Source organism: Pteropus vampyrus, unplaced genomic scaffold, assembly GCF_000151845.1.
Source record: "Pteropus vampyrus isolate Shadow unplaced genomic scaffold, Pvam_2.0 Scaffold20, whole genome shotgun sequence".
Lineage (NCBI taxonomy): Eukaryota > Metazoa > Chordata > Mammalia > Chiroptera > Pteropodidae > Pteropus > Pteropus vampyrus.
Window position 1 is genome coordinate 13,798 of NW_011888801.1, and position 27,810 is coordinate 41,607.

Genomic DNA, 27,810 nt, shown 5'->3' on the forward strand with positions numbered 1-27,810 from the left:
TTCATTTTCATTCTCTTGCCTTTTTCATTATCATTTTCTTCTTCTTCCTTTTGATCTCCATGATCAACTGCACCTTCCTTCCTCAAGTACCACCCCTTTTCTATCCTGCCCTGTCTCAACCATCATCTCCTCCTCAGCTACCATGTCCACCATCACTTTTTCTTCCTTCTCTTTCTCCTCTGTCTCCTCTGTGTCCCTTTTTCTCCTTGTCCCCTCCTTCACCTCACCTTCCTCCTGCCCCCTGACATGCCCCAGATGCTGGTGGGGATCCGGGTGCTGGATATCAACGACAATGACCCTGTGCTGCTGAACCTACCCATGAACGTCACCATCAGTGAGAATAGCCCTGTCTCCAGCTTTGTCACCCACATTCTGGCCAGTGATGCTGACAGCGGGTGCAACGCGCTCCTCACCTTCAACATCACTGCAGGCAACCGGGAGCGGGCCTTCGCCATCAATGCCACGGTAGGGCTGGGACTGACCCAAGGGAGGCCCCCAGGGCTCTTTCTGAAAAAGAGGACCCTGACCTAGAGGCATTTCTACTCCACTGGTTGGGCTCTTTCTGGTTGCATCACCCCCTAAAGCCTCCTCCCTCCACTGGGACTAGGAGTCTCTGTGGGAAGCATGGAATCTTGGATTCACAGCTGAACCATCTCTGGGGTCCCTGTCACCCCCCAAGGCTTTTCATGTACACAGATGGGGCCAGAGCTTTGGTGCCACTTGGTTTATAGCAGGATTCCCCAGGAAGTCCTCACTTGACCTCTTGGAGAGTTACTGGCTGCTGGCATCATGGGATCCTTATAGGATCCATCCGTTGAGGGAGCAACGCCTAGGCATTGGTGGGTTACTCTTGCTCTGGCAAGACCCTGCCAGCTCTATTTAGCTTTCTAGACCATACCTTTGGTGATTTAGGGAGGGAATTCACAGCCATTCCTGGAGCTGCAGCCAGAGCAGTTGGGCATCTATGGGTCAGAGCCCAAATTAGGGAATGGGTCACTGCTCAACTCACCAGCCCTCCATATCCCAGACAGGGATTGTCACCGTGAACCGGCCCCTGGACCGTGAGCGGATCCCAGAGTACAAGCTGACCATTTCTGTGAAGGACAACCCAGAAAACCCACGCATAGCCAGGAGGGTGAGGCTGGAGGGCATGGAGCGGTCGGGGGTGGGTGGGAAGCAGGGCTGGGTTCTAGACATGCAGTCGGCTTGACCAGGGAACTAGATGCACAGGCCTTGGAGTAAACAAGTTCTGGATTCAAATCTCCATTCTGCCTGTCAGTGGTGTGTGGCTTTGGCCAATTTCTCTCAGCCTCTATTTTCTGTGTCTTCTGCCAAGTGAAGACCCCAAGTGAAGAGGACATGAAGGAGCCAGTAACTGTAAAGTCCTCGGCATAGCGCTGAGGCAAACACTCAGTGAACTCGGCTATCATCTTTTCTCCTCAAACCACGGACCCTTGAGCGTACACCGCAGTTGCGTGTGCATATGCCCTGTATATACTCACAAGCACACGTCTGGTTCTGAAAGGATTGCATTTTCCTTAAAGGATAGCTTTTCCCTCAAAAGCCAAAGAAGATGTTTCTCTTTACTAAGAGGAGGTCGGTGTTGCAAGCAAACAGTCTCTTTGGGGGTAGGAGTCAGCCTTCCCTCCCCAGCCCACGAAGTCTGGGACAGGGCCCTGGTCAAGAGTCGTTCAGTCTGGCTCATCTCAGTTCTGTTTCTGACTGGCTACATGGCTCAGCCAAGACATCACCCTTCCTGGGCCTCAGTTTCCCCATCTGTATAGGCCAAAGAGACTTTAGTCTGGGGGTCGTCAAAAACCACTGGCCTCTCTCATCCTGTGCTCCTCTCCTTCCTTCCTCTTCTCACTTCCTACCTCCCTCTTTTCTCTCCTGCTTTCATTCCTCCCCTTCTGCCTGATTTAAGAGGGCCCGGGCCACCTTGAGAAGCAGCAGCGTTGAGTGATGGGAATCGGGAGGCTTGGAGGCTAGTCCCCACTCCACCTCTAACTAGCTGTGTGGCTTTGACTAGTCACTCCCTCTGGCCCTTGGTTTCCTCAGTTCTGCAGTGGAGATAGCATCCTGTGAACTTCACAACATCTTTGTGAAAGATCCCCATTTGCCAAATTGGAAAACTGAGGCCCGGATAGGGTAAATTATTTGCTCAAGGCCACCCAGTAAGCTGCTAACACAGCAGGAACTTGGACCCAGTCTCTGGACAACTAGTGTGGGCTTTTTAATCATCTACCTTTGTGCCATGACCCACCTCCCCCACTCTCCCTCCTCCGACTGGAACACCTTACTAGAATATGACATACACATGCCCTCCCATTGTGGCTCCCACAGGATTTTGACTTGCTGATGATCTTTCTTGCGGATGAGAATGACAACCACCCCCTCTTTACTGAGAGCACTTACCAGGCAGAAGTGATGGAGAACTCTCCTGCTGGTAGGTGCTGGACCTACTTGGGAACTCCTGCTGCTGCCAGGTACCACCTGGGCCCCAGATGCCTGTGGATTCACCTTGTGCCTGATGGGGACCCGGCTGAGGCCTGGCTGGGGAGGCAGCCTCACCATGTGGCTGAACACAGAGCCAGCAGGTGCAGAAGGGTGTAGAGGAGAGGGAGGGCCACAGTTCTGAGGAGCTGGTGAGCCCAGGCTGCCAGGCCTCTTAGGAGCCACCAAAGAGGCCAAAGATCTGGTTGAAAGTGGTCACTGCTCCTTAAAGCGGTCTGAGAGCAGCCCTACCATCTCCTCAAGAGGGACATTTAAGAGTGAGGACTACCCAGGAGGGGAGTAAGCCCGCCCCTGTCTGCTCCCTCCACCCCAGGGTCACAGAGCATCCTGGGGGCTTCTGGAAGCTCAGGGAACATCTATAATCAGAGATGGGAGGGGGGGGCAGGGAGCCCTGGGTAGGCAAGCAATGGCCTTTCCCCACACACATGCACTGACCAGCCTCACTTTTCTTCAAGGGGACAGAATCTCTTTTTTTCTGTCCCTCAGGGAGTTACCCTTACTCTTCCTCCAGCCTCCCCAGCCCCCCAAGCCTTGATCCTAAGTCAAAATGAGATCACCTGAGATACTCCTTGTGTCTTGCTGGATGTTCCCCTACATGAATTTATTTCTTAATCCTGCCAGTGTATATGCACACACATGTACCAGTACATATTCATGTCAAGGCACATGCGTGGGCTTACATGTCTGCACATGCATAGGAACATGGGTGCCTACACAGTGCAGTCGGTGTGCAAATGTGCCCACCTGCAGAGGCGGACAGGCTCATAACCAGAGGACTCCCAGGCCTACAAGTGCTCCCATGTGTGCGCTTGTGGCCACATGAACACAGAAGTCCCACACACAAGTGGATACCTAGTTATGCATGGTCAGACACCTGTATAAAGTGTTGTGTACCCACACGTGTGGCTATACTGGGTGGAGTGTGCATACATAGACAGGGCCCACACATAGGGCAGGGATGTCAGGGAGCCCCCAGACCCTCCCGCGGAGTGGCCAGCCTCAAAGACTGCTGGGAAGGCAGGCATGCTCCAGGTGGGCAGGAGGGGCTTGCTCACCACTGTTGTGTTTTCTCCCCAGCAGGGCTTTGAGGCCGCTCCCCAGGCATCTGCGTCAGTCTGCCAAGGCTGCCGCAGCCCGGCCCAGGGCCTCCCCACCCCATCCACCTCACCTCCCTCCCTCTCATCCATCGTCAGCCATGGCTCACCAGGAAGGGGTTGGGGGTGGGGGCGGGGTGGGGGCAAATTGACCCTGCAGTGACCCCTCTTCCTCTGGCCCAGGAACCCCCCTCACAGTGCTCAATGGGCCCATCCTGGCCCTGGATGCAGACCTGGATGTCTATGCCGTGGTGACCTACCAGCTGCTGGGTGCCCAGAGTGGCCTCTTTGACATCGACAACAGTACTGGTGAGGCCTCTGCACCCCACCCCCACCCGCAACACTCCCAGCCTGGCTCCATGTCTTCTAGGGGTGGTGGGAGTAAGCCCCCTGCTAGATCTAGGGCTTCCCTTCTTACTGCTGGATCTGGGCTCTCTATGGAGACCCCATTTCTCACAGCCCCCACCTTGCAGCTGGATTAGGCCATCTAGGGGCCAGGTGGGAAGACCCAGGAGAAGGCTTGGGGACAACATAAGGGACCTGCTAGTTTATAAACTGTCAGCCTAGGCAGAGAGCCTTCCAGCCCACTCCTTCCATCTCCCCTTGCCCAGGCCAGAAACTCAGGCCCCTAGTCAGCCAGAAGCAACCAAAGTTCTGTCCTCAAATCAGACCCAAATATCCCCAGAGACTATGTTACATCTGTCTAGTCCCAAACAGTAGGCCAATTTGGTGACAGGTGATAACAAGGAAAGATATACTAGTACCTGTCTTAATAGAGCAGGTCAGTCCTCCATTCTGGGTCGCTCCTTCCAGGCAGGACTCTGGAGAACTGCAGAGGGCATCTGGGAAGGGGACAATCCCAGGAGACTGGCACCTAGGGGACCTCCCTAAACATTTGTTTTTGAGCTTTTAGGGAAGAAAGTCATGTCTTGCTTTCTCTGCTCCTTTTTTTTTATCTGTTTTCCATATCACGCCCTGGTCTTTCTCTGTCCCCTCTTGCTGGCTCTTGCCGTCTCCCCACTGCACCCCTTTCCCTTTGCATCTCCCTGGCTGGTGATGCTGGGTGCCAGGTGTGGTAACCGTGAGGTCAGGTGTTGTCATTGACCGGGAAGCCTTCTCACCTCCTGTCCTGGAGCTGCTGCTGCTGGCTGAGGACATTGGGCTGCTCAACGGCACAGCCGACCTGTTCGTCACCATCCTAGACGACAATGACAACTGGCCCACCTTTAGCCCTGCAGCCCTCACCATCCACTTACTGGAGAACTGCCCACCAGGTAAGCTGGGCACAAGTCCCAGGCCCTGGCCCCCAGGCAGGAGCTGGTTGGAGGCAGAATTTACCTTCAGTGGGGAGAAGGACAGGCAGCAGAATGAATGAAGAGAGCACTGGAGAGGGAGTCAGGAGACCCAGGCCCCCTCACTTTTCTTCTCTGATCCACAATGAGATTAAAGTATGCAAAATGAGATTAAAGTATGTTCCACCCATGTTCCTGAATGGAAAGACTATTTTAAAATCAAAATAGCATTAATGTGAGTCCCATCAAAAGTAAATAAGATTTGAGGGGAGCGTAAATTTGATTTTAAAGGTCGTCTCGAAGAAAGAACATTTTGAAAAATAGGTATAAGAAAGCCACATTTGACTTAGCAAATATTAAAGCATATTATAAAACTACAGCATTTAAAATCATGAGCACAAGAGTCTGTGACAAAGTACCTCAAAAACAGGTACTAATAAATGAAAGAATGTAATGTGCGATAAATGAAACACTGAAACCAGTAGTAAAAACTAATTATTTAGTGTGCAAAACATCTATTAATATTTAGTGTAGATTCTCAACCTCCATCAGACATTAAAATGAAACCCAAAGACGTTCTAAAGAAAATATAAAAAAGTAGAAAAACCTTCGAAAATAAAAAAAGAAGCTTTAGGTGATCTGACTTTGGGATAAGAAGGTTCTAAGCACATAAGAAACAGAAGAACTTTAAAAAGGAAAAATATTAAATTTCAACGCATACAAATGTATACTTCTTTACATCAAATAATTACAGCCGATATTGAAAGACAAGCAACATCCTGAGAAAAAAGATATTTGTCACAAGTTATCCTAATTATATAATTGTACAAATTGACAAAATGGGCAAAGGACAAAAGCAATTTGCAGAAGATACAACTGAGTATTAAATTATTTTAAATTGTTCAATCTCACAAACAATGTAAAATAAAATAAGATACTGTTTTTCTACAAAATCACAAACATGAAAAATGTGTTGGCAAGGCCGTGGTAAGAAGGGGCCCTTGTGAACCACCAACAAATGTCTATTGGTTGGTGTGACGTTTTTAGAAGAGGCCACTCTGCTCAGCTACTCCCTATTCTCACCCACCCCCACAGGATTCTCAGTTCTTCAGGTCACAGCCACGGATGAGGACAGTGGCCTCAATGGGGAGCTGATCTACCGAATAGAAGCTGGAGCTCAGGACCGCTTCCTCATCCACCCAGTGACTGGGGTCATCCGCGTGGGCAATGCCACCATCGACAGGGAGGAACAGGAATCTTACAGGCTGACAGTAGTGGCCACCGACCGAGGCACCATCCCTCTCTCAGGCACAGCCATCATCACTATCCTTATCGATGACATTAATGACTGCCGCCCTGAGTTCCTCAACCCCATCCAGACAGTGAGTGTGCTGGAGTCAGCAGAGCCAGGCACTGTCATTGCCAATGTCACCGCCATCGACCGCGACCTCAACCCAAAGCTGGAGTACCACATCATTGGCATCATGGCCAAGGACGACACCGACCGCCTGGTGACCGACCAGGAGGACGCCTTTGCCGTGAATATCAACACAGGTACAAGGGCCTGCTCCCCTCCCACCCCAGGTCCCGACTCCCTGCCCTGGTCTCTTTTCCTCACCCTCTTCTTTCGTATTCTCTCTCCCCCCGCTCCCCGCTCCCCCTCAGCTGCTCCTCTGTCTTTGCTCTTCTCTTCCCTGTCGATACCGTATCCTTCCCTCTGCTTTCCATCTCTCCCTTTGCTCCTTCCCTCTCTCCTTTCTCTTCTTCCTCCTCCCTTAACGAGCTCCCTCTCGTTCTGATTCTCTCAGTCTACCACTGTTGTATGAGAGTGCCCATCTTACTACACTCTTGCAAGCATTAAATATTAGAAAGTTTTTAAAATTATTTTTTTCAGTTACAGTTCAATATTATTTTATATTAGTTTCAAGTGTACAGCATAGTGGTTAGACATTTATATAATTTATGCAGTGATCCCCCCGATTAGTCTGGTACCCACCCGGCACTATACATAGTCGTTGCAAAATATTATAGAGTTTTTATGTTTGTAATTTTCTAGGAAAAAGGTACTTCGTTTTAATACGCATTTTTTTAATAATTAAGTGGTAGAACACTTTTTTATGTATGCCGATATTTAAAGCATTTGTAAGATATATGTTTATCTCCCCCCATATGTATGTGTGTATGTATATTCTTAATGATTTTCTTACACTATCACCAAACAAAGGGAACCGTGGCCTCTTTTATAATTTATGCAGCTTATTATAATTTCAATGGTTTTACCATTTTTCCAAAAGTTCAGTGTATTTTCTCCTCTGGGAAGTTAGGGAAGGGACATGGGACCTCCCAGGTATACTTCTTGGAAAGCCCAGAGGAGTGACAGAAAAACTAACATGACTATTACAAAATGCTAAAAATTATTGTTAGTTAGAGAAATGCATAGTAAAACAGCAATGAGATACCAGTTTTTCAAATGTGGTTAGTAGATATTAGGATGCTGAGCAATATTAAGTATTGGTGACAATGTGGGGACATCAGAACCCTCATACACTGCTGTAGGAGTTTAGACCAATTTTACCAACAGACAGCAATCTAGCACAAAATGCACTCATACCCCATGACTCAGCAATTTTGCTCCTTGATATATATCCCAAGGAAATTCTTAGGTCAATTATGGGACTCTCTGAGAATATTCACTGCAATGTTATTGGTGGTGGGAGTTGGAGGCCACCTGGGCACCCATCCTTGGGAAACTGGAAACTAAAACATTGTAAGTATGCACCATGGGATACCAGGCAGCAGTTAGAAGCAACAGATTAGACTCACAAAGAGCAATATGGATAGACCTTAAAAATAAGTACTTAATGAAAAGAGTAAGAAATAGGATGGGATATATATATACCACAGTCCCATTTGCATAAGTGTAAGATATATACACACGAAGCAATAAATGATTTTCAGAAACACTTTCAAATAAAAAAATACACTTCAATACATTATAATAATTGTCTCAGAGAAGGGAAGGGGCAAGGAGTATGGGAATACAAGGGGTAGATACATGCATAAAACAAGAATGGCGCCAATGAACACAGTGTGCAAAGAATATGCTTAACTCGATCTACATCTGAGGCCCAAAGGAAAAAAGAAGACAGGGAAACCATGAGCACTAAAAGTCAGATGGGTTAAGCCGTGTCCCAGGTTAGCAAAATCTCATTGCAGTGGTGGTCAGGACCACGGAGAGTTGCTCCACACCCAGTCCAACATTATGCTGTGCAGTACTGGTGCCTCTACCATTTCTCTTTTCTGTCCTCTTTTCTGTTCTCCCTCTCTCTAACTGATTCTTTCTCTCTATTTTTCTTTCCAGTGCCTTCTCTTCCCCCTCTTCCTCACACTCTCTCCATCTGTTGTGCTCATCTTCCCTCCCCCTTCCTCTCCTTGTGAACTGGGCTTTCACGTGTTCCCCTGGCTTCCTTCCCTTCTTCCTCTTCCACTTCACAACCTCCCTTCCAAACCTCCTGCTCTGGTCAGTTCTGAGTACCAGGCCCCCCCCCACCCCATGCCCTGCTCTGCTCCATCCCTTCTGCACCCCGAACTAACTAATGTTAACCCTCTTCTCTCTTCCTCACGGCTGGCAGGCCCACAGGTTTGAGCTCTGTTTCTCTGTCACTTCCCACCTCATCTCTTCTCTGATTCACCCCATTGCCTCCCTCCATACCCACTGCACCCCCACCACCCTTCCCATCCTGTGGGGCCCAGGCCAAGGCCGTGGCCCAGCCTTTGCAGACTGAATGCAGCCACCCTCTCCCCATCCTCGCTCCCCAGCCTCGGGGACAGGGAGCGAGAGTAGGAAGAGGAGGAGGAGGAGGAGGCAGCGCCCCAGGGTAAGTGACCACCCCATGGCTGGGGACCCGAGGAGGACAGAAACCCAGCAGGGGGATCTGCCAAGGGGAAGGGAACCCCAGAGACCTCAAGGCCTGAGAAGGAGTTGGAAGTAGAGGAAGTTTCACCCTGGGACGAGGCTGATGAGATGAGGCTGATGGGAGGAGGAGCCACCAGGCACTCCAACAGGCAGGAAGCAGAGCGGTCCCAACAGAGCATCCCTGAGATCAGCCAGACTAGATCTGCCTAGTTTAATCTTAAGTCTCTGGAGGGTTCCTCTGTGACTGGGAGCAGGCAGAGGTTCTGAGGGGCAGTGAGTAAGAGGGAAAGAAACAACTCTTTGCTGGTACTAATGTAGGATTGTGTTCCTTTCCCACCATCAGCCACATCATGCCCCGCTTACTAGAGACAAGGGAGTAATCATGACTACCCAGCCTGATCCACCACTGTCCCCTCCAGGGAACCCCCTCCGGAGTTTTAGTGGCCTTGACCTTCCTTTATACTGGATCTCCCTAGAATACAAGCACTTTAAATTGTGATAAAATACACATAACAAAATTTACCATCTTAACCATCTTCAAATGTACAGTTCAGTAGTGTTCAGTAGATTCACATTGTAATGGAATACAAGCATTTTTTAAACAAGCAATTACATAGCACTCTCTATTACCAGGCATGCTCTAAGCTCTTTACACTCATTTAATTGCTATAATCCTCAAAAAAAGCATATGTAGTAGGTACTGTAATTATCCCCATTTTACGAATGAGGAAACAGAGGTGTAGTGAAGTTAAATCATTTGCCCAAGGTTACCAGCTAGTAAGCAATGAGTGAGGGGCAGATTGATGTACCCCAGCTTGCAGGTGGCTGTGGTCTCATCCCAGCCAAAGTTGAGACCAAATCTCATGTCTATGGGGGACCGTTGCCTTCAGTGGAGCTTGGGAGGATTGGCCAGGAACACCCCTGGGAGGCCCAGAATTTAGGGGGTTCCCCTCAGGCTGAACCTGATCTGGTCTGGTCTACAGGATCTGTAATGGTTAAGTCCCCCCTGAACCGGGAGCTGGTTGCCACCTATGAGGTTACTCTCTCGGTGATTGACAATGCTAGCGACCTACCAGAGCGCTCTGTCAGCATGCCAAATGGTAAGGTTCCCACACAGGCATCTCCCATTGGTTACTCAGGGCTGATCAGGGTGGGAGGGCAGGCCAAGAACAGGCACAGTCCCAGCCCCAGGAAAGAAGGAGGGACGTAGAAGGTGGCAGCTACAGCGAGGCACAAGGTGGACGTGTGTCCCAGTTGTTGGGCTGGGCTCAGCGTGGAGTGTCCAGAAGCCCAAATTTTGTGTGCTCATGAAACTCAAGGCTTAGAGTGGGAAGGAGGCTTGGTAGAGGCTGGATAGGAACCGAGAAAAGGATGGGTTACAGGTTGGAATCCATTATCAGAACTGGTAACGAACGTGTGCCTGGGATGTGAGACAGGAACCTCAGATCTAATAGGAAGCCACAGGGTCAGTTTAGAGGAATGAAGGTGCAAGGAAAGCTGATCTGAAGCCAGAGACACCACATTAGAGTGCACAGGCACTACAGCAGAGAAGAGGAGCTGGGTGCTGCCTGCCACAGGCCGGTACAGACTGCCCTGACCGCAGCCTGAGGCATGGGCTGGAAGGGGCTGCTAGAGACATGGATTTTGTGTGAGAAGAGTGGGGAGCAGGGAGAGCGATGTAGGGATGGGGTAGCCTCAAGCGGCCTCTGCCATGTGGCAAAGACAACTGCTGGGGTGAGGAGATAAGCCTGGCAGATATCGTCTGTTATCTTTATAACCCAGAGGACTGTTTTCAGGAAGGGCAGACTACTCAGGGCTGGTCAGGGCAGGAGGGCAGGCCATCTTCTACATGTCCTACACTCAGAGAGCAAAGGGCTAAGGCTGATTATATAGAGGGAACGACTCAGACGGGAGACAGAGGGCTGAATCGTGGAAAGGATCTTAAAGATCATCTTAGTCCTTTCTCATTGGACAGGTTAGGAAACTGAGGTATAGTAAGGGCCAGGGGCTTTACCGATGTTACCCAGACAGCTGGTGGAACCCAAGCCTCTTTCCCTCTGAGAGAGAGAGCTACCAGACCAGAGGAAAGGGTCACGTGCCACCACTCAAGCTTCGGGGATCCCAAGAGGGCTGTAAGATGCTGCCATCTTCTCTGGGTGTGGCTGAGTCTTAGGAAGGCCTGGCCCAGCCATATTGGTGCCCCTCACATCACCCTCAACCCCTACCTCCACCCCAGCCAAGCTGACAGTCAACATCCTGGATGTCAATGACAACACGCCCCAGTTCAAGCCCTTTGGGATCACCTACTACACAGAGCGAGTCCTGGAGGGGGCGACCCCGGGTACCACGCTCATCGCCGTGGCAGCCGTGGACCCTGACAAGGGTCTCAATGGGCTGATCACCTACACCCTGCTGGATCTGGTGCCCCCAGGCTACGTGCAGCTGGAAGACTCCTCAGCAGGTAGGTAGGAAATCTGCCTGAGGAGGGTTGGGGGACATATGTGTGCCTGCTTAGCCTCCAAGAGGGACCACATCCCACTTCTCACCTTCCACTTGAGGCCACCCCATGGCCCCTCAGTGAGCTAGGCCAAGGCGAATATGGCCAATGTTCACTAGCAGATGCCCAAACTAGAGGAAAGGACAGAGTACCTGATCCCAGATTGGGATGGAAGCCCCTTTGAGGTCTGCTGGAAACCTGGAATACTCCACCACCATCTCTACCACCCCAGCTTCCGCAACAGTCATCCCTCAGTATCCATAGGGGATTGGTTCCAGGACCCCCTGTGGATACCCAGATTCAAAGATGCTCAAGTTCCATAGTCGACCCTCTATTCACATCCACAGTTCCACATCTGCAGATTCAACCAACAGCAGATTGAAACCTGTGGATACAGAGGGCTGACCGTATTAGTATCAGTTAGGAAGCAAGAAGGCCAGCAGGAAGTATCTCAGAGGAGGTCCTGGGCATGTTGATGTTCATCCCTCTGTCTTGTGCAAAGCTTCGTCACCCCTCCAGTAAGAACGGCTGGATGCCAGCTGCTCTCCACCCTCCAGTAAGGAGAATAGCTGGATGCCACTGGGCAGTGCTGCTTGGCCATCCTTCTTCTTCAGGGGACCACATCTGCCCCTCAGAGCTCCAGATCCTTCTCTTCATACTTTGGAGAGCTCCCATAAGTGAGGAATAGCCAAAATGGCACTGGGTGCCTCTGTGTCTTAGGGAAGGTTATTGCCAACCGGACGGTAGACTATGAAGAAGTGCACTGGCTCAACTTCACCGTGAGGGCCTCAGACCATGGGTCCCCACCCCGGGCAGCTGAGATCCCCGTCTACCTGGAGATTGTGGACATCAATGACAACAACCCTATCTTTGACCAGCCTTCCTATCAGGTGGGTGGCCAGGCCAACAAATTGGGTCTAGGACATGTGCCCATTCCTTGGGGCCTTTGGGCATCTTCTATTACCACTTTGCAATCCTCTAAGCCTCATGGGAGTAACCATCCTACGAGCAGCTTGATGCCCTCGGTTGTCTGTATCAGTGAGTTCCTAGGGCAGGGGCATAGACTCCAGACTGACGCTGGCCTACTCTTTTTCTCCCTGCCCGCTGGGCCTTAGGAAGCTGTCTTTGAGGATGTGCCTGTGGGCACAGTTATCCTGACAGTCACTGCTACTGATGCTGACTCGGGCAACTTTGCCCTCATTGAGTACAGCCTCGGGGATGGAGAGGGCAAGTTTTCCATCAACCCCACTACGGTAAGCAGGCAGTGGAGGGTGTGGGTTTGGGGAGGGCCCAGGGTCATAGGCTGAGAAGCCACCAAAAGTATTATAGTCATCCCTCTGTTTCTGGGTCCTGCCACCTGGACATCCATAGCCTCAGGTTTTGGCCAAGTCAGCAAGCCCTGTTCTCAGAGTCCCAGGCATCCTGCAGACTGTGGCCTTTCTGTCCCAGCAGACATGGAAGGAAGGAGCCAAAGTCTTTTGGAGCTAGCCTTTTGTGGGGAAAAACTTCTGAGATGCTTTCCCAAAAGACTCAAAAACTTGATTCAAGTCCATGCGACTGCTTTTTGAAACTGTTAAGAGAGACATAGGCAGCTCTGCAGAAAGTTGACACCTCTGTGGCCCTATACTCAGTACATCTTCCGAGCTTCCGTGAGTGTCAGACTTGTAGGGGAGCAGAAACTCGAGAAAAGGTGATTTCCAGTGTCTGCAAATTGGCTCAAAGCTGCTGTTTCAGTAGAGAGAGAGCCCTGTGGCCTGGGGCGGTTGGTCAGGTAGGGCGTTCCCCAGCTGCTGGGCTAGAACTGGACTTTCCCTCGCACTGCCTCCCCGTGCTGACATCCCCCTGCATTCTGCGCTCTCGGCAGCGTTCTCTCCTTCCTGCTCGGCGTAAACAGTCAGACGTGCTCCTGGCCTGGCACTATGAACGGCAAGAGCCACTAGAATGAGAGCTCCACCGGGGCAAGGGCCATTGTCTCTTGTCTTCAGTGCTGTATCTCCAGAGCCCAGAACAGTATCTGGCACATAGTAGATGCTCAATAAATAAATGCTGAATTGATGAAAGACCTGACTCCACCTCCCCCTATTAGGGTGACATCTATGTGCTGTCCTCTCTGGACCGGGAGAAGAAGGACCACTATATCCTGACTGCCTTGGCCAAAGACAACCCCGGGGATATAGCCAGCAACCGTCGAGAGAATTCAGTGCAGGTGAGGGGTGCCAGCCTGGGCCAGGGACACCAGGGGACTAGGGTTGTAGAAGCAGCAAGCAAAGCCTTTAGAGAATGATTGCTGCAAAGCAGGAACAGAGTCACCTGGTCCCCTCAGAGATATGACAGCAGGAAGAAGGCAAGAGCTTAGCTGGGTAAGTCACAGTGGCTGTGGCTTAGGGATTGGGGGACTCTAGCAGAAATCTCTTGTGCCAAACCCTTGCGAAGGCAGCTAAACATACCTGGGTATAACCCAAATAAAGCCTGGGGCTCCACATGGCCCAGCATCTCCATCGTGTCCCACTGAAAGAAATAGTCCGGCACCTAAACATAATTATAAAGCAATTATCTTTATTTATGTTTCTTAAAAAACATTCATGAGAGATCAAATTCACAGCCCCATTCCCAGTTCAGTTCTAGCGTCCACAGCTACTCTAAGGCCAGTACCCTACCTTCTACACTCCACCCCATTTCTGTCCAAAGTCCCATTCTTTGAGGCTTTCCTTTAATTATCCCTGCTTCTTTCTGCCCTATCCAGGCATGTCTTTCTCCATTCAGTTCTTCCAGTTCTCCCTACAATAACCTAACTTTCCAAAAAAACTCTCCTGGGTGAGAAGGTGAAAAGCTGGGTGAGCAAATTCTTTTTAGCAGGTAGTGGGAAGAGGCTGGGAGCACTAACACACATCTGAATCCTGTCCCTGTCACCTAGCCATGTGCTGTGTGGGGAAAAGCACAGTGTTTGATGTTAGATTAAGGCTGCTTCCCTCCCAGGGCGGTGGTGAGCCAGGGCGATGGGGAGGTGGGGAGTAGAAAGTGCTTTGTGCACCAAAAGGGGCTCTTAAAATCACTTCTGTGAAAAAGCTCCGATGAGGATGTAGTCAGGCAGGGCCACAGGAGCCAGGAGGAAAAAAAAGTCCTCCTGCCCTGGGCTGTGGGGTCCACAGAGAGAGCCACGTCCCAGGCCAGACACAAATCCCAGTCAAGAGGGGGCATTCAAGGGCGGAAGAATCACCATCCAGCATTAAGGTCCAGAAATTAGAATGTGATGTACGGGGCCACTGAAGGCAGGGGCCAGGGGCAGCGCAGGAGGTGCCCAGGAGGGCTTCCTGCTTCAGAGCCCAGACACAGAGACCTGTTAAGCACAGTCCCACCTGTGAATGTTTCCTCGGGCCAGGCACTGCACACATACTGTCACCATCTAGCATACACCGTCACAGGTGAGCCCCACAAGCCCCTGAGAGGAGATGTGTCATCCCCAATGTACAACTAAGGAAACTGAGGCTCACGGGGTTAAATGTGTTTGAGGTCAGACTCCAACAGTGGGCACTGTCCACCTCTTTTTACTCATCTGTGACTAGGTCACCTGAAGTAGCCCTCAATATGCTCCTGACCTTTGACTTCAACCTCCCCCTGCAGGTGGTGATCCAGGTGCTGGATGTCAATGACTGCCGGCCACAGTTCTCCAAGCCCCAATTCAGCACAAGCGTGTATGAGAATGAGCCAGCAGGCACCTCGGTCATCACCATGATGGCTACTGACCAAGACGAGGGCACCAATGGGGAACTGGCCTACTCCCTTGAGGGCCCCGGCGTGGGTATGTAGCCTGCCCTCCACCAGCGATGCCTTGGGAGGGTGCGGGGTGGGAGGAACAAGTGGCCATGGGAAGGATGTCTCAGCCAGAGCCATGCCCTGCCCTCCTGCCAGAGGCCTTCCACGTGGACATGGACTCAGGCCTGGTGACCACAAAGCGGCCACTGCATTCCTATGAGAGGTTCAACCTGACTGTGGTGGCCACAGATGGCGGAGAGCCCCCACTCTGGGGAACAACCATGCTCCTGGTGGAGGTCATCGATGTCAATGACAACCGCCCCATCTTCGTGCGCCCACCCAACGGCACCATCCTCCACATCAGAGAGGTACTGCTGTCTCCTGGGTCCTCCTGCCCACCACGTCCCCCTTCCAATATCCAGACCGCTTCCTCATCCTACAGTCATGCCTGGAAGAGCGAAAGGGCCCCCGCTGTGAAGGTGGAGAAATTGACGCCGGAGTAGGGAACAGACTTGCTCAGTGCCACACAGGGCAGTACTGAACAGTGGTTAGTAATATGGGCCTTGTCTGCAAAAGGTCTTGGGTTCAAATCTAACTTTATCGCTTACCAGCCAAATTACCTTGAGCAAGTAACTTCTCTCAGTCTGGTTTTTCATCTACAAAATGGGACTAATAATAGTAGAAGCTCCATCTCTTGCTCTTAAATATCTGCCAGGAAGGACAGTCTCCCAGAAATCCACTTCCCCCTTACTGTCTCAAAATAAACATACATACCCTTTCCGTCTGTCTGTTGTTCCTGCCCATACCGAAGTGGAAACAGCCTAGGAGCTGAGGATGGGCATCAAAATAAGAAACAAGGGGAAGTGGCCGAGCTTCTGGAACCTCTCCAATTTTTTTCATTCCTTGCTCGAAATTGCCTTGTAAAGATGGAGAAGTCCTCCTCTGTCTCCTACCCTTTCCTTCCCTCTCAGCAGCCAGGCCCAAAGTGCTCCTTGGTGGTACAATCAGGGTGTCTCCCATTTGTTCTTTGCTCCCCAAACTTCACCATGTCTCCAGGTCTCCAACTTAATGTCGGCATTAAGTCCTTGTTATCACTCTTATCTCCTCTTTGAGGTCCCATGGGAGACATTGCTGCCAGGCCTGAGCTCCAGGAAACACTGTTTTTACATTGTGATTTGCTTTTACCTGTGTCTACTGTAATGATTGGTCCTCTTTGCTTTGCCCATTAGGGAGCTCAGAATGGCCAGTCCATCTTCAGTGGCCCTGCAGTGTCTTAGCATACACAGCTTACCTCCTATCCCTCAGTTCCCATTTTCCTGCCAAACATTTCTTTACCCTGATTTTTTTAACTTGTTTACTCTTATTATAATTTATACTTTCTTGTACGCTGCTTCAAATCCTTTGTTGAATGAAGAAGGATATAAATTCATAATAATCTAGTTCTTTTCCACACCAAAGGCCTCATTTACTAACTTTTTCCTCTTCAAGGGCTCCATATTTTGAAAGATTCATGTCTCCCAGCAACTAGCATTTGTTCGATAATAACCTGTTTGTCATCTGACTTTCTATTAACTAGCTATAACTGCCATTCAGAGTTTCTGATTGTCACGATCGATGAGATAAACAGTGAAACTGTGCTGAGCTGGTAATTTTTCAACTAAAAGCAAAGAAACTTGTTCTTTTCCTTGTGCCCTTGCAGCCTTATCATGGGTCAACGTGTGACATCAATTAGATTTTTTGATAAGTTACACTTAACTCAAGAGATTCAGGAAACTGGGGCTCAGAGAAGTGAAGTGGCATGTCCAGGTCACATAGCGAATTAATAACAGACTAGAACTCAGGTGTCTAGTCTGAATCTACTATGTCACCCTTCTAGCCTGTCCCTCATTTTCAGGTACCCCACTGGGTGGTGGATGGTGTTGTTTGAGGGTACCTAGAACTGTTCGGGGTAGCAGAGAGCAAGACACACCTAGAAACAGAGGATGGTTGTGGCCTCAGCTTTTGAATACCCCTTCTATCTCTAAAACTTAGCATACAATGGGTCAGAGAGATAAGGGTAGCCCCTGGAAGGGCAGTCACCTGAGAGTTTCCAGAATGGTGGTTCCCAGGCTAGACCATCATTTGGGCAGTGGCCTTGGCTAGGAGTGGGGTGAGGGGATGTTCTAGCAGGTGCTCAGACTCCAGGAGAGTCCAGCCAGGCAGGCAGACATCTCCTAAGAATGCTGAAATGTGGCGGGGACATTATGCTACAGGAGGAGAAAGACTGAGAGCTCCATCAGACGCCCCAGGAGCCTCCCTCTCTTGCCCCCACCCCCTCCCCGCAGGAGATCCCGCTGCGCTCCAACGTGTACGAGGTCTATGCTACAGACAAGGATGAGGGCCTCAATGGGGCGGTGCGCTACAGCTTCCTGAAGACCACGGGCAACCGGGACTGGGAGTACTTCACCATTGATCCAATCAGCGGCCTTATCCAGACCGCGCAGCGCCTGGACCGCGAGAAGCAGGCGGTGTACAGCGTAAGGGGGCGGGGCCTGGCTCAAGGGGCGAGGCCAAGGGAGGAGCTTTCCTCTGGGCGCAGGGCCACCACCTCCCCACCTAGAATGTCTTTAAGAGTGGTGACCTGGCTCTTGGCGAGTGCCCGCCTGGGGCCCTCTGTTTCTTCCTCTGACTGCTCCTCCACCTCCAGCTCATCCTGGTGGCCAGCGACCTGGGCCAGCCAGTGCCATATGAGACCATGCAGCCGCTGCAGGTGGCCCTGGATGACATCGACGACAACGAGCCCCTCTTCGTGAGGCCTCCAGTGAGCTCTCACCCATCCCCTGCGCCGGTCTCGCCCACACAGAGACTCCCTGCCTGCAAGCGCACATGTGCACATATCCCCTTTACAATACACACACGTAGTTGCACACAGAAACCTACACACACTTCATAGAACAAATATGTATTGAGCAGCTACTATTTCAAGGCACTACACAGCAGACAAAAAAATGCCTGACTTCTGGAGCTGACATTCTAATTTTATACAATGTACTCAGGAAGCCTGAAAATCAGCTCTACTTTGAGCTGGGGCTGAGCCCCTTGCGTGGACTCAGACTCTCTGACTTGGTTTTTCCTTCTTGTTTGCACATGGGATGTGATGTTCCCTGGAGACTGCGTGAGTGTGGGTGTGCACATCTCACATGCATATAAGAGAGTGTGACCCCCTCGTTCAAACATCCATTCAGGTGCTAGGGAACTTCAGAGAACACGCCAAGCCCAGCCCTGTCCTCATGGAGGATGTCACTGGGTGACATCCCTTACAGCAGAGCTGGGGGCTCCTAGGCTCAGCCTTTGCTCCCTTGAGGTTACAGCCTTTCTGCTCGCCCCGCAAGGTGTGCACAGTCGCAAAAGTCTTGCCTAGGGCCCTCCCGCAGGAGCTGGAAACAGGCCCCCTTTGGGCCTCCTGTGATGACATACCTCTCCCCTCTACAGAAAGGCAGCCCCCAGTACCAGTTGCTGACAGTACCCGAGCACTCACCACATGGCACCCTCGTGGGCAATGTGACAGGTGCTGTGGACGCAGATGAGGGCCCCAACGCCATCGTGTACTACTTCATTGCAGGTGGGTCCTGATGGGGCTAGTGCCCTACCTATGCTAGGGCTGGAGATGACCCCAATATGCCCCACCTTGACCCAGACCCCTCACCCTGTGTCTGGGTCCCACCTTCAGCTGGGAACGAAGAGAAGAACTTCCATCTTCAGCCAGACGGACGTCTACTGGTGCTGCGGGACCTGGACCGGGAACGTGAAGCTGTCTTCTCCTTCATTGTCAAGGCCTCAAGCAATCGCAGCTGGACACCTCCCCGTGGACTTTCACCAGACCTGGACCTGATCACTGACCTCACCCTGCAGGAGGTGCGAGTAGTGCTAGAAGACATCAACGACCAGCCACCGCGCTTCACCAAGGCTGAGTACACTGCAGGTGCAGGGACTGGAGCCTGGGCACAGGGTGTGGGGTGGCCCCTGCCTTACCACTTACGCCCACCTGCCTATTCCTTCAGGAGTGGCCACTGATGCCAAGATGGGCTCAGAGTTGATCCAGGTGCTGGCTCTGGATGCAGACATCGGCAATAATAGCCTGGTCTTCTATAGCATCCTGGCCATCCACTACTTCCGGGCCTTTGCCAACGACTCCGAGGATGTGGGCCAGGTCTTCACCATGGGTAGGTAGGGGCCTGGTCACACATGAATGGCTTCCAGCCAAGACTTCTGTCACTGCACGGACTGTATCTGGAAGATATGAGGGTAGTCCGTGTAGGCACCATGGGGTGCGGGTGGCCAGCTAGCCAACCATGTCAGTCCTTTCATCTACCCATCCATCCATCCGTCATTCATCCATTCAGCCAGTCAGCCATCATTTGTTAATCCTTTTATTTATCCACCTATCCATATCTACATCTACCCATCTACTTCCTTCTTTGTGTCTTTCTTCTTCCCATTTCCTCTTCTATCCATTATTTATCCCGCTATCCACCCACCCATTCATCCATCTGTTCCTCTTTGCTCTCATACGTACATTCATCCACCCATCAACCCACCCGTCCACTCATCTTCCCATTCTCCTTTCCATATATCCACTTGTCTTTCCATTCGTGCACCTCACCTTCCCATGTCAGGCACTGTGCCAGGCACCGGGGAACCAGAATTCAAAGAGCACGCTTGTATCTAAAGTGTGCAGTGTCTGCTTGTGTACTTGCCTGTGTTGATGGATGAGCCCCTCTTGGTCAGGTTCTAGAAGGTGTCCCAGTGGGTGTCCCATTACTTTACTTCTAGCCCTAACATCTTCCCTGCTCTTTTCTATCTGTAGGAGTCAATGCAGACTCCTTGGCCTGGCATTCAAAGACCAGGTCTTCCTCCTAATCCCCTTTGCTGATTCCTCATCCCCCTACTATCCTTAAAGGCCTTGTGCTCAGTCAAGCTGAACGCACATTCCTTCAGCCTGCTCTACACCATCCCCCTGCACCTTGATCCCTTTTCTTCACTTCCTGAAAAACCATCTTGACCTTCACCTCTGCCTTTGGATATATTCTCCCCAACCATCCTTCAAAATCTAGTTGATATGCCACCTCCTCCAATCACACAACCAGACACCATCCCTTGGTCCTCTGAGCTCTCTCTGCTTTTTATTTTAATAAACTAAAATACAGAAGGGCTAAGTAGCTTGCTAAAGGCCACACAGTTATAAAAGGGCAGTAAACCCAAGTCTATTGTCTTCTAAGAGAAGACTGGGCTGTACATCCTGAGGTCGTCTCCCTACTGTGATTATTGAATTCTGAAATACTGAGTATGAAAGAGAGACACCGAAGGGGCTCAGAAGTGTCCATAGCACTCCAGCAGGGGGCACCAGAGTCTCAAACTCTTCATCCTTGGGCCGGCACAGCCCACAGTTGTGTTTTGTTGACTATGCAGAATGTTTAAATAAAAACTTAGGTCAATAGTTAAAAATCAGGAGGGTTCACTAGAAATCTCTAGAGGAGATGCAGGTCTGGCAGTACAAGCTGTACTCTCTCCTGACAGTAGTCAAGCTGAAGCCCTCCCTGGGCTCTGCAGACATCTGAGTTCTCAGTTGCTGCAGGCCCATGTGGTCTTCCCTTGGTATGTCACTTGCCCCTGGACCTCACCCCTTCCTAGAGGATTCTGGGACACACGAGGGGGGCCCTGAGCTGCTCCTAACCTGTGGGCTTTTCCTACAGGGAGTGTGGATGGCATCCTACGCACCTTCGACCTCTTCATGGCCTACAGCCCCGGCTACTTTGTGGTGGACATCGTGGCCCGGGACCTGGCAGGCCACAACGACACGGCTATCATCGGCATCTACATCCTGAGGGATGACCAGCGCGTCAAGATCGTCATTAATGAGATTCCTGACCGTGTGCGTGGCTTTGAGGAGGAGTTCATCCGCCTGCTCTCCAACATCACCGGCGCCATCGTCAACACCGATGATGTGCAGGTGCCCATGGAACCCACGCTGGGGCTGGGGGCAATGGAGGGAGAGGGGCACTAGGCCACAAGGAGGGACAGGGCATTGTGGAGAGGTCCCGGCTGTGAAAGGGGTTATATGCCCTTCAATCACTTCTTAGCTGCATAACATTGGGGAAGTCCTTCCAGATCTCTGGGCCTCACTTTTCCCAGGGGGCTAATAATAGTGCCCGGTACAGCGCTGTGAAGTGATGGTCACTGTGCTTCGTCCTCAGTGAGCACTCAGTCGTGATGGGTTTATTGGTAAGGCAGGGTAGGAGGAGCTCCTAGCCCATCCCAGCCCATCCTTTGCCCCTGCCACACACTGGGATGCTCCTTCTCGCCTAGTTCCACGTGGACAAGAAGGGTCGGGTGAACTTCGCACAAACAGAGCTGCTCATCCATGTGGTGAACCGTGATACCAACCGCATCCTGGACGTGGACCGGTGGGTGGGGGCCTGTACTCAGACTGTCAGTCTGCCTCCCTGCCCTGGAGTTGGGGAGGAGACCCACCAGCAGAGGCACAGACAACACCATCAGGCCTGCTGTGCAGGGCTGTCCCCCAGAGGTGGGCAGGGCTAGCAGAACACAGTTAGTCCTGCCCCCTCTGAACCTTACTCTTCCCATCTGTAAAATGGGAGTATTACACTGAATGTGAGGATCAAACAAGATCCTGTATGAAGGGATGGTGAACCCTGTAAGATACAAAGCTGGGTGGGCTTTAATCTCTCAAGGCTTGGTGGGGAGGGTGAACTTTAGGGGTCCGAAGTGAGAACTGGGCAGACTGGCCTGACTGGGGAAAGCTCTTGGGGGATGGCTAAGGATGAGGGCTAAGGTCTCTGCCCCTTGCCCAGGGTGATCCAGATGATTGATGAGAACAAGGAACAGCTGCGGAACCTTTTCCGGAACTACAATGTCCTTGATGTGCAGCCTGCCATCTCTGTCCGGCTGCCCGATGACATGTCTGCCCTACAGGTACCCCTGGTGGTACTCCTCCCTCAACCCCCTCTCTGCCCTGGATGCTCTCACCTGCTCACGCCTGGCCCTGTTTCCCCAGATGGCAATCATTGTCCTGGCCATTCTCCTCTTCCTGGCCGCCATGCTCTTCATCCTCATGAACTGGTACTACAGGACTGTGTGAGTTATCCCTATCCCCCTGCCCTGAGATTGGCTGACCAGTCCTGCTCCTGCGACAGATATGAAGGCAGGCAGGGCCCTGAGATGCCAGCCTAGCCCCAGCTTCCCTCACCAGCCCCTCTGTCTGCTTCTCTCCAGACACAAGAGGAAGCTCAAAGCCATAGTGGCTGGCTCGGCAGGTGAGCAAGAGCTGTGATGTGTGGGGAGGTGAGAGGCAGGAGGGGTTCCTGGAGAACCTGAGTGCTTGCCCAGGCCCTAGAAGGCCCTGGACCAGTCCAGGTTCCCAGGCGCTGTTGGGGCGGCCGCCTCCCTTCCATGTCCCACCTGCTCCCTGCAGGGAATCGTGGCTTCATTGACATCATGGACATGCCCAACACCAACAAGTATTCCTTTGATGGGTGAGTGGGGTCCCGGAGCCCTACCTGGTGCACTTTGGGGAGGCCTGCCAAGGACCAGCTGGGTTGGAGACTTCCATGCTGCCTCCCAAACAGTGAGGGAACCGCTGACTAGCTGAAACCTGGGGTGTGTGTGCCCCCTGGTGGTCCAGCTACCCCTCTCTACTCTCAAAACCCCTGTCGCAGAGTTGGGCTCCCTACCCTCTAATAGGCCCCCAGGTTCCAGGGGGCGTTGACTTTGGTCATTGGGTACAGGGCGAGGCTTCCAAACCAAAGCTGATCCATACTGACATGTCCTGTTCTGGATCTAGTGGGATCCTAGAGCAGGGGACGCACTCACAAGTGTCATGGATAAGGGGCCTACTTATGGTCCCTAACTCCCTGGTTCTATGAAAGGCACTGCAGTTGGCCAGGGAAATGGGCAGGGATGAGAGATGAGGCTGGTAGGGCATTTGTCCACTTAAGCCTTCCCTCCTCCCGCTACCCTACTCCCCACTTACAGGGCCAACCCAGTGTGGCTGGATCCTTTCTGCCGGAACATGGAACTGGCTGCCCAGGCTGAGCACGAGGACGACCTGCCGGAGAACCTGAGTGAGATCGCTGACCTATGGAACAGCCCCACCCGCACCCACGTGAGCCAGGGCCAGAGCCGGGGGCAGGGGTGGACGATCAGAAGGGATGGGATAGAGGTAGGGTAGATCTTCACCACCACTGGCCAAGGAGCTGAGTTCTCTGGCAAGTGGTCCCCTACCCTGTATGTGTGCATGTGTGTGTGATGTCTGCCTCCGGCCCGGCTAATGTCCCCTCTCCCCAGGGAACTTTTGGGCGTGAACCAGCAGCAGTCAAGCCTGATGATGACCAGTACTTGCGGGCAGCCATCCAGGAGTACGACAACATTGCCAAGCTGGGCCAGATCATTCGGGAAGGCCCCATCAAGGTGAGTCCTCCCTATAGGCTCCTGCACCCAGAGCCCTGGCTGAGCTCGGACCCCCTCCAGAGGATGCAGGGACAGGGAAGATACTGGGAAAGAGCTTTCTTCACCTCCAGGCTCAACTAGACCTGCCCTCCACTGGGGCGAGACCACCAGGGCAGTGAAAAGGGCCTGGGCACCAGCACTGACCAGGAGCTGCTTCAGCCCACAGTGGCCTTTGGGCCACAGCTCCATTGTGAGCTGTCACCAGGCTCTGTTCCTGATCCTCTACACTAGAATTAGAGGCCTTTGCCTCCTCAAGCCCATCAGAGTTATGGGAGTGAGTGAGGGGCGGGTGAGGGCCATGGTGGGGGGGGCTAACCGTTTCCCTCCCCCAGGGCTCGCTGCTCAAGGTGGTCCTGGAGGATTACCTGCGCCTCAAAAAGCTCTTTGCACAGCGGATGGTGCAAAAAGCCTCCTCCTGCCACTCCTCCATCTCCGAGGTAGCCGGGCGGGCAGGGGAGCTGTGTGCCGTGCCCCAGCCCTGGGGGTGCTCTTTCTCTCTCACTCTCCTGCTGCCCTCTTCCTAGTCAGTCTGAAGCTCGGCAGCCAGGGCCAAAGAGGGCAATCGGTAGGGGTGCAGGAAGTCAGATAGCAGGTTCTGCTGTGGGCTTTCCCAGGGATGGGGTAGGCAATGAGGCAGTGTTTCTCAGATTTGAGGAACCCCAAGAAGATACCTTTAAAGGGTGATGTCATTTAAAGAAACTGGCTGTAGGGTCAAGTAGGGTCTACATATGTTTGTTTGCCTGCAGTAATACGTCAGCACTTTAAAAAGTCAGACTTTATCTAAAAACCCAGATTACCAGCTGGGCCAACATCCCCAACTGGAATAGGTTGCAGCTGAGTTCCACACAGGACAAAAGCGCCATTTGTGAGTCTCCACTACACCCTATCGATCCTCTCCAACTTTACCTGTGGATACTTTAGGCCAGCCACAATGAGGGTTGACCCTGCTTGGTAATAAACCCAGGTATGGTTGCATCACGGGATCTTTATAGATCATCAAAGCGAAAACAAAAAATTAAAGATTCTCATAGGAAGTCCAGATTCATGGGAACACACGTGTAACACTGTCAAGTATCCACGGCTTCCCTTTGCACCCAGTTTGAGAAACACCGTTAGAGGCTGGACAGGCCTGCTGCAGCACCAGCCCAGGGTCTCTCGTGTGCAGTGTGGAAGAAACAGGCACACAGCACGTGGGACTCTGGAGCCACCCACCTGCTCACCCCTTGGGCATAGCCCTGAGTACGTGGGGGGACCCTAAGCTATTGGTGGGGTGGGGGGTCCTGGCCTCTTGCAGCTGATCCAGAGTGAGCTAGAGGAGGAGCCAGGGGAACACAGCCCGGGTCAAGGCAGCCTGCGCTTCTGCCACAAGCCTCCGACAGAGCTCAAGGGGCCGGATGGAATCCATGTGGTGCACGGCAGTACGGGCACGCTGCTGGCCACGGACCTCAACAGCCTGCCTGAGGATGATCAGAAGGGTCTGGGTCGCTCGCTGGAGACGCTGACCGCTGCCGAGGCCAGTGCCTTTGAGCGCAATGCCCGCACGGAGTCCGCCAAATCAACGCCCCTGCACAAGCTTCGAGATGTGATCATGGAGAGCCCCCTGGAGATCACGGAGCTATGACCATCCGTGGGGCTCCTCACTGGTGTGAGCAGCGCCTGTCCCCCACCCCCTCCCAGGGCAGAGGCAGGGGCAGGACCATGGGGTGTAGGACCATGGGGTGTGGGCCCCTCCCCCAGCCAACCCTGGGCTCACAACCCTGAGTTGGCCTAGTGGTGGCAGCCCACCTCGGCTACTCAGATCCTCTTCTGCCAGACGCTCATTCAGCATCTGATCTCTACCTTCACAAAATTTGTTATTTTTTTAAGAAAACCAAAAACATTAAGCGTCTAATGATGAGGTAAGGAGTGTCCCTGGGGACCCAGGAGTTTAAGGACCAGCTCAGCCCAGGCTGAGTGGAGAAGCCAAGCAGGCCCTCCCTTTCCCACCGGTCCTCATCCCCTGCCTGGCCTTGACTCCCTGACCTCGAGTCCCACTGCATTTTTGCCACATCCCTGGCTGGACATCCAGGTAGGGGCAGTGAGTGATCCCTGCCTCTCTACACACCGACAAGGTTAACATCCATGACCCGTTCTCTCCATTTCCCTGGCTTCCCAAACGTGCCCGGCTCATAAAGAGAAATGACTGATGTTCCCTTGGGTTTTGAATGTAGAGTGTTGGTGTGTATTTTTTTTAAATTAAGTTATTCCCTCAATATTTTCCCCTTGGTTTGTTTAACTGGTACTCACTGAACGTTTCTGGAATGGTCTGAATTTTAAAAGAAAAGCAACTCACAAGGAACCAGCAGTTCACTCTGGCTCTGGTGAACTACCACGTGGCTGGCCTCGGAGGGAGGGAGTGGGTTGGTGAAGGGCACAGCAGATCTGCACCCAGCCTGGCCCCAGGTAGCTCAGGAGGGACCAGAAGAGACTTTCTTCACCCACTTCATTCTCTGGCCAAGAACCCAAGCTTCTGGCTGAGTTGTCACAGAAATGCTCAGGTCTAGTTGACAGACTTTATTGTTAAATCAGAAACTTTAGTGCAAAACAAAAAATCATTAAGTCCATTTAATAGCAACTGCAGGTCTTGCTGTCTCTTGGCAACCAGAAATGGAACAGAAGATTCGGCCAACGAGAGGAGAGGCAGCAGCCAAGGCCCCTGGACAGCACAACCAGCAGACCCTCTACTTGGAAGCCAGAGGGTCAGGATCTTGTCATCCACATTTATTTTAAGGTCAAAAAGAACATCTATGAAATGGGTCCAAGGTGAGGGGCTATCACTGCCTAGAGCAATGATGGGCTCTGGGCAGCAGTGCAGAGGCACAAAGGAGGCCTCAGCAGTCAGGCAGATACAGAGCAGGCATGAGGCGGTCACCACTGTCCACACACTCACAAAAGCCAAGCCCACACAACCTCCCCCTAGAGTTAGCAGGCTGCATTCAGGCAAATGTTCTCCCTCCCCACCCCGCAAATCCACAGAACCCCAAACAAGGCGTCACCAGGAAAGAAAGCAAGCTGGATCAAAGGTTGGCCCAGGTACACTGAACCCCACCCAGGGCTCCTGAGCAGCCGCTTCCAAAACTGTTACAATGTGAACTACATTGTTTAAAAAGCCTGATTATTTTGAGCCTCTCATCTTTCATACAAAACTGCCTGTTTTGCTTCTCTATATAGCAGCCGACAGGCCCAGGAAGAGCAGAGGTCCCTCCTTAGAGTAGGCAGAGGCCTCAGAAGCCGGCCAGCATCTAGAGCCCCCTCCTCCTCCAGGTAACCACCATGCAAAGGCAGGCTAAAAGACCTGCAGGGCGCAATACGTCATTACCCATCTAGCAGAAAGAAAAGGGACACTGAAGCAGCTATGTCAGCAGTTAGGCACGTCCCACACTGACAGCAATGCTACAATAAGGGAGATAAGAGAGTGAGGGAAAGGGAGGCCTATTTGTTTTTTTAACAAAGTTAACAGATCTGTGTTTGTTCCACCAAACAATTAAGATGCTGTGGTTTCTCCAAGATGGAACATTCTTTCTAGTTCCACACGTGACGTTTGCAATGCTCAACGGCCTGAAAGGAGAGAGAAAAACGGGTTTAGTCTTCACTATGACAAACTCCTTTCCTGGCCTAGTCATGCATCAGACATCACCCCAACAATGGGACCTCTCCATCTTGCCCTAGGTCAGCTGGACCGCATCAGACACTGAAGTCTCAGGACAATATCAATTAAAACCAGGGAGCATGTGGCCAGTTTGGGGGACTTGTAAGGCAAGTATCCAGAGCAGCAGCTACAAAGCACTCTATAGTGTTTTGCAGACAAGCACCCATGCAGGTAGGGCCCAGAACTCCTTCATCTAGTCACATGCCTAAGTCCCAGTGCTCAGCTGACAGGCTGCGTGGAGGCCCACAAGGCAGAACTCACCCAAGAGTCAGAGGTGCACACCAGCTTGGGCCTTAAGAACTAGACCCACAGGCACATTTACCCAGGACAGTGGAAGAAACCTATTCCACCACTGACCATGCTATGCGGTGGGGGTGATGGCAAAGATGGGCTAGATATGGCTGGGATGGGCCTCGCCAACCCCTCCCTGCAGTGGTCCAAAGTGATGCAACATCCCCAACACCAACGCAGTCAGGCCCCACTGGTCACGAGGAAGAAAAAGTTGTGCAAAGGAACGTTAAGTAGCAGGCTAGTCCAAACATCCCCACCCA

General features: G+C 52.0%; 2 protein-coding genes across 2 annotated transcripts in view; one reads left to right on the forward strand and one right to left on the reverse strand.

The window, feature by feature from the left end:
- Positions 1-265: 265 nt before the first annotated feature.
- On the forward strand, positions 266-26,583 carry LOC105288963 (cadherin-23). The gene is made up of 28 exons (XM_023527884.1): positions 266-465; positions 1,028-1,135; positions 2,344-2,446; positions 3,792-3,917; positions 4,679-4,882; positions 5,996-6,454; positions 9,800-9,916; positions 11,053-11,277; positions 12,034-12,203; positions 12,429-12,566; positions 13,400-13,519; positions 14,935-15,112; positions 15,223-15,434; positions 17,391-17,582; positions 17,753-17,866; positions 18,538-18,667; positions 18,776-19,027; positions 19,107-19,268; positions 20,799-21,055; positions 21,412-21,509; positions 21,918-22,038; positions 22,121-22,200; positions 22,339-22,379; positions 22,538-22,598; positions 23,098-23,227; positions 23,410-23,532; positions 23,904-24,008; positions 24,866-26,583. The coding sequence occupies exons 1-28, from the start codon at positions 319-321 to the stop codon at positions 25,190-25,192; spliced, it is 4,500 nt and encodes a 1,499-aa protein (XP_023383652.1). The 5' UTR covers positions 266-318; the 3' UTR covers positions 25,193-26,583.
- Positions 26,110-27,810, reverse strand: part of PSAP (prosaposin) — a 28,993-nt gene continuing 27,292 nt past the window's right edge. Inside the window, exon 14 of the mRNA XM_023527989.1 lies at positions 26,110-27,168. Coding sequence (XP_023383757.1) covers positions 27,133-27,168 — 36 coding nt within the window. The 3' untranslated portion in view covers positions 26,110-27,132. The remainder of the gene's footprint in view (positions 27,169-27,810) is intronic.

Excerpts from the sequence above, each read along its gene's own strand:
- LOC105288963 (XM_023527884.1), top strand. The coding sequence starts at position 319 with ATGAACGTCACCATCAGTGAGAATAGCCCTGTCTCCAGCTTTGTCACC. Across the intron at positions 17,583-17,752 it reads AGAAGCAGGCGGTGTACAGC|CTCATCCTGGTGGCCAGCGA; the intron begins GTAAGGGGGCGG and ends CTCCACCTCCAG. Across the intron at positions 23,533-23,903 it reads TTCGGGAAGGCCCCATCAAG|GGCTCGCTGCTCAAGGTGGT; the intron begins GTGAGTCCTCCC and ends TCCCTCCCCCAG.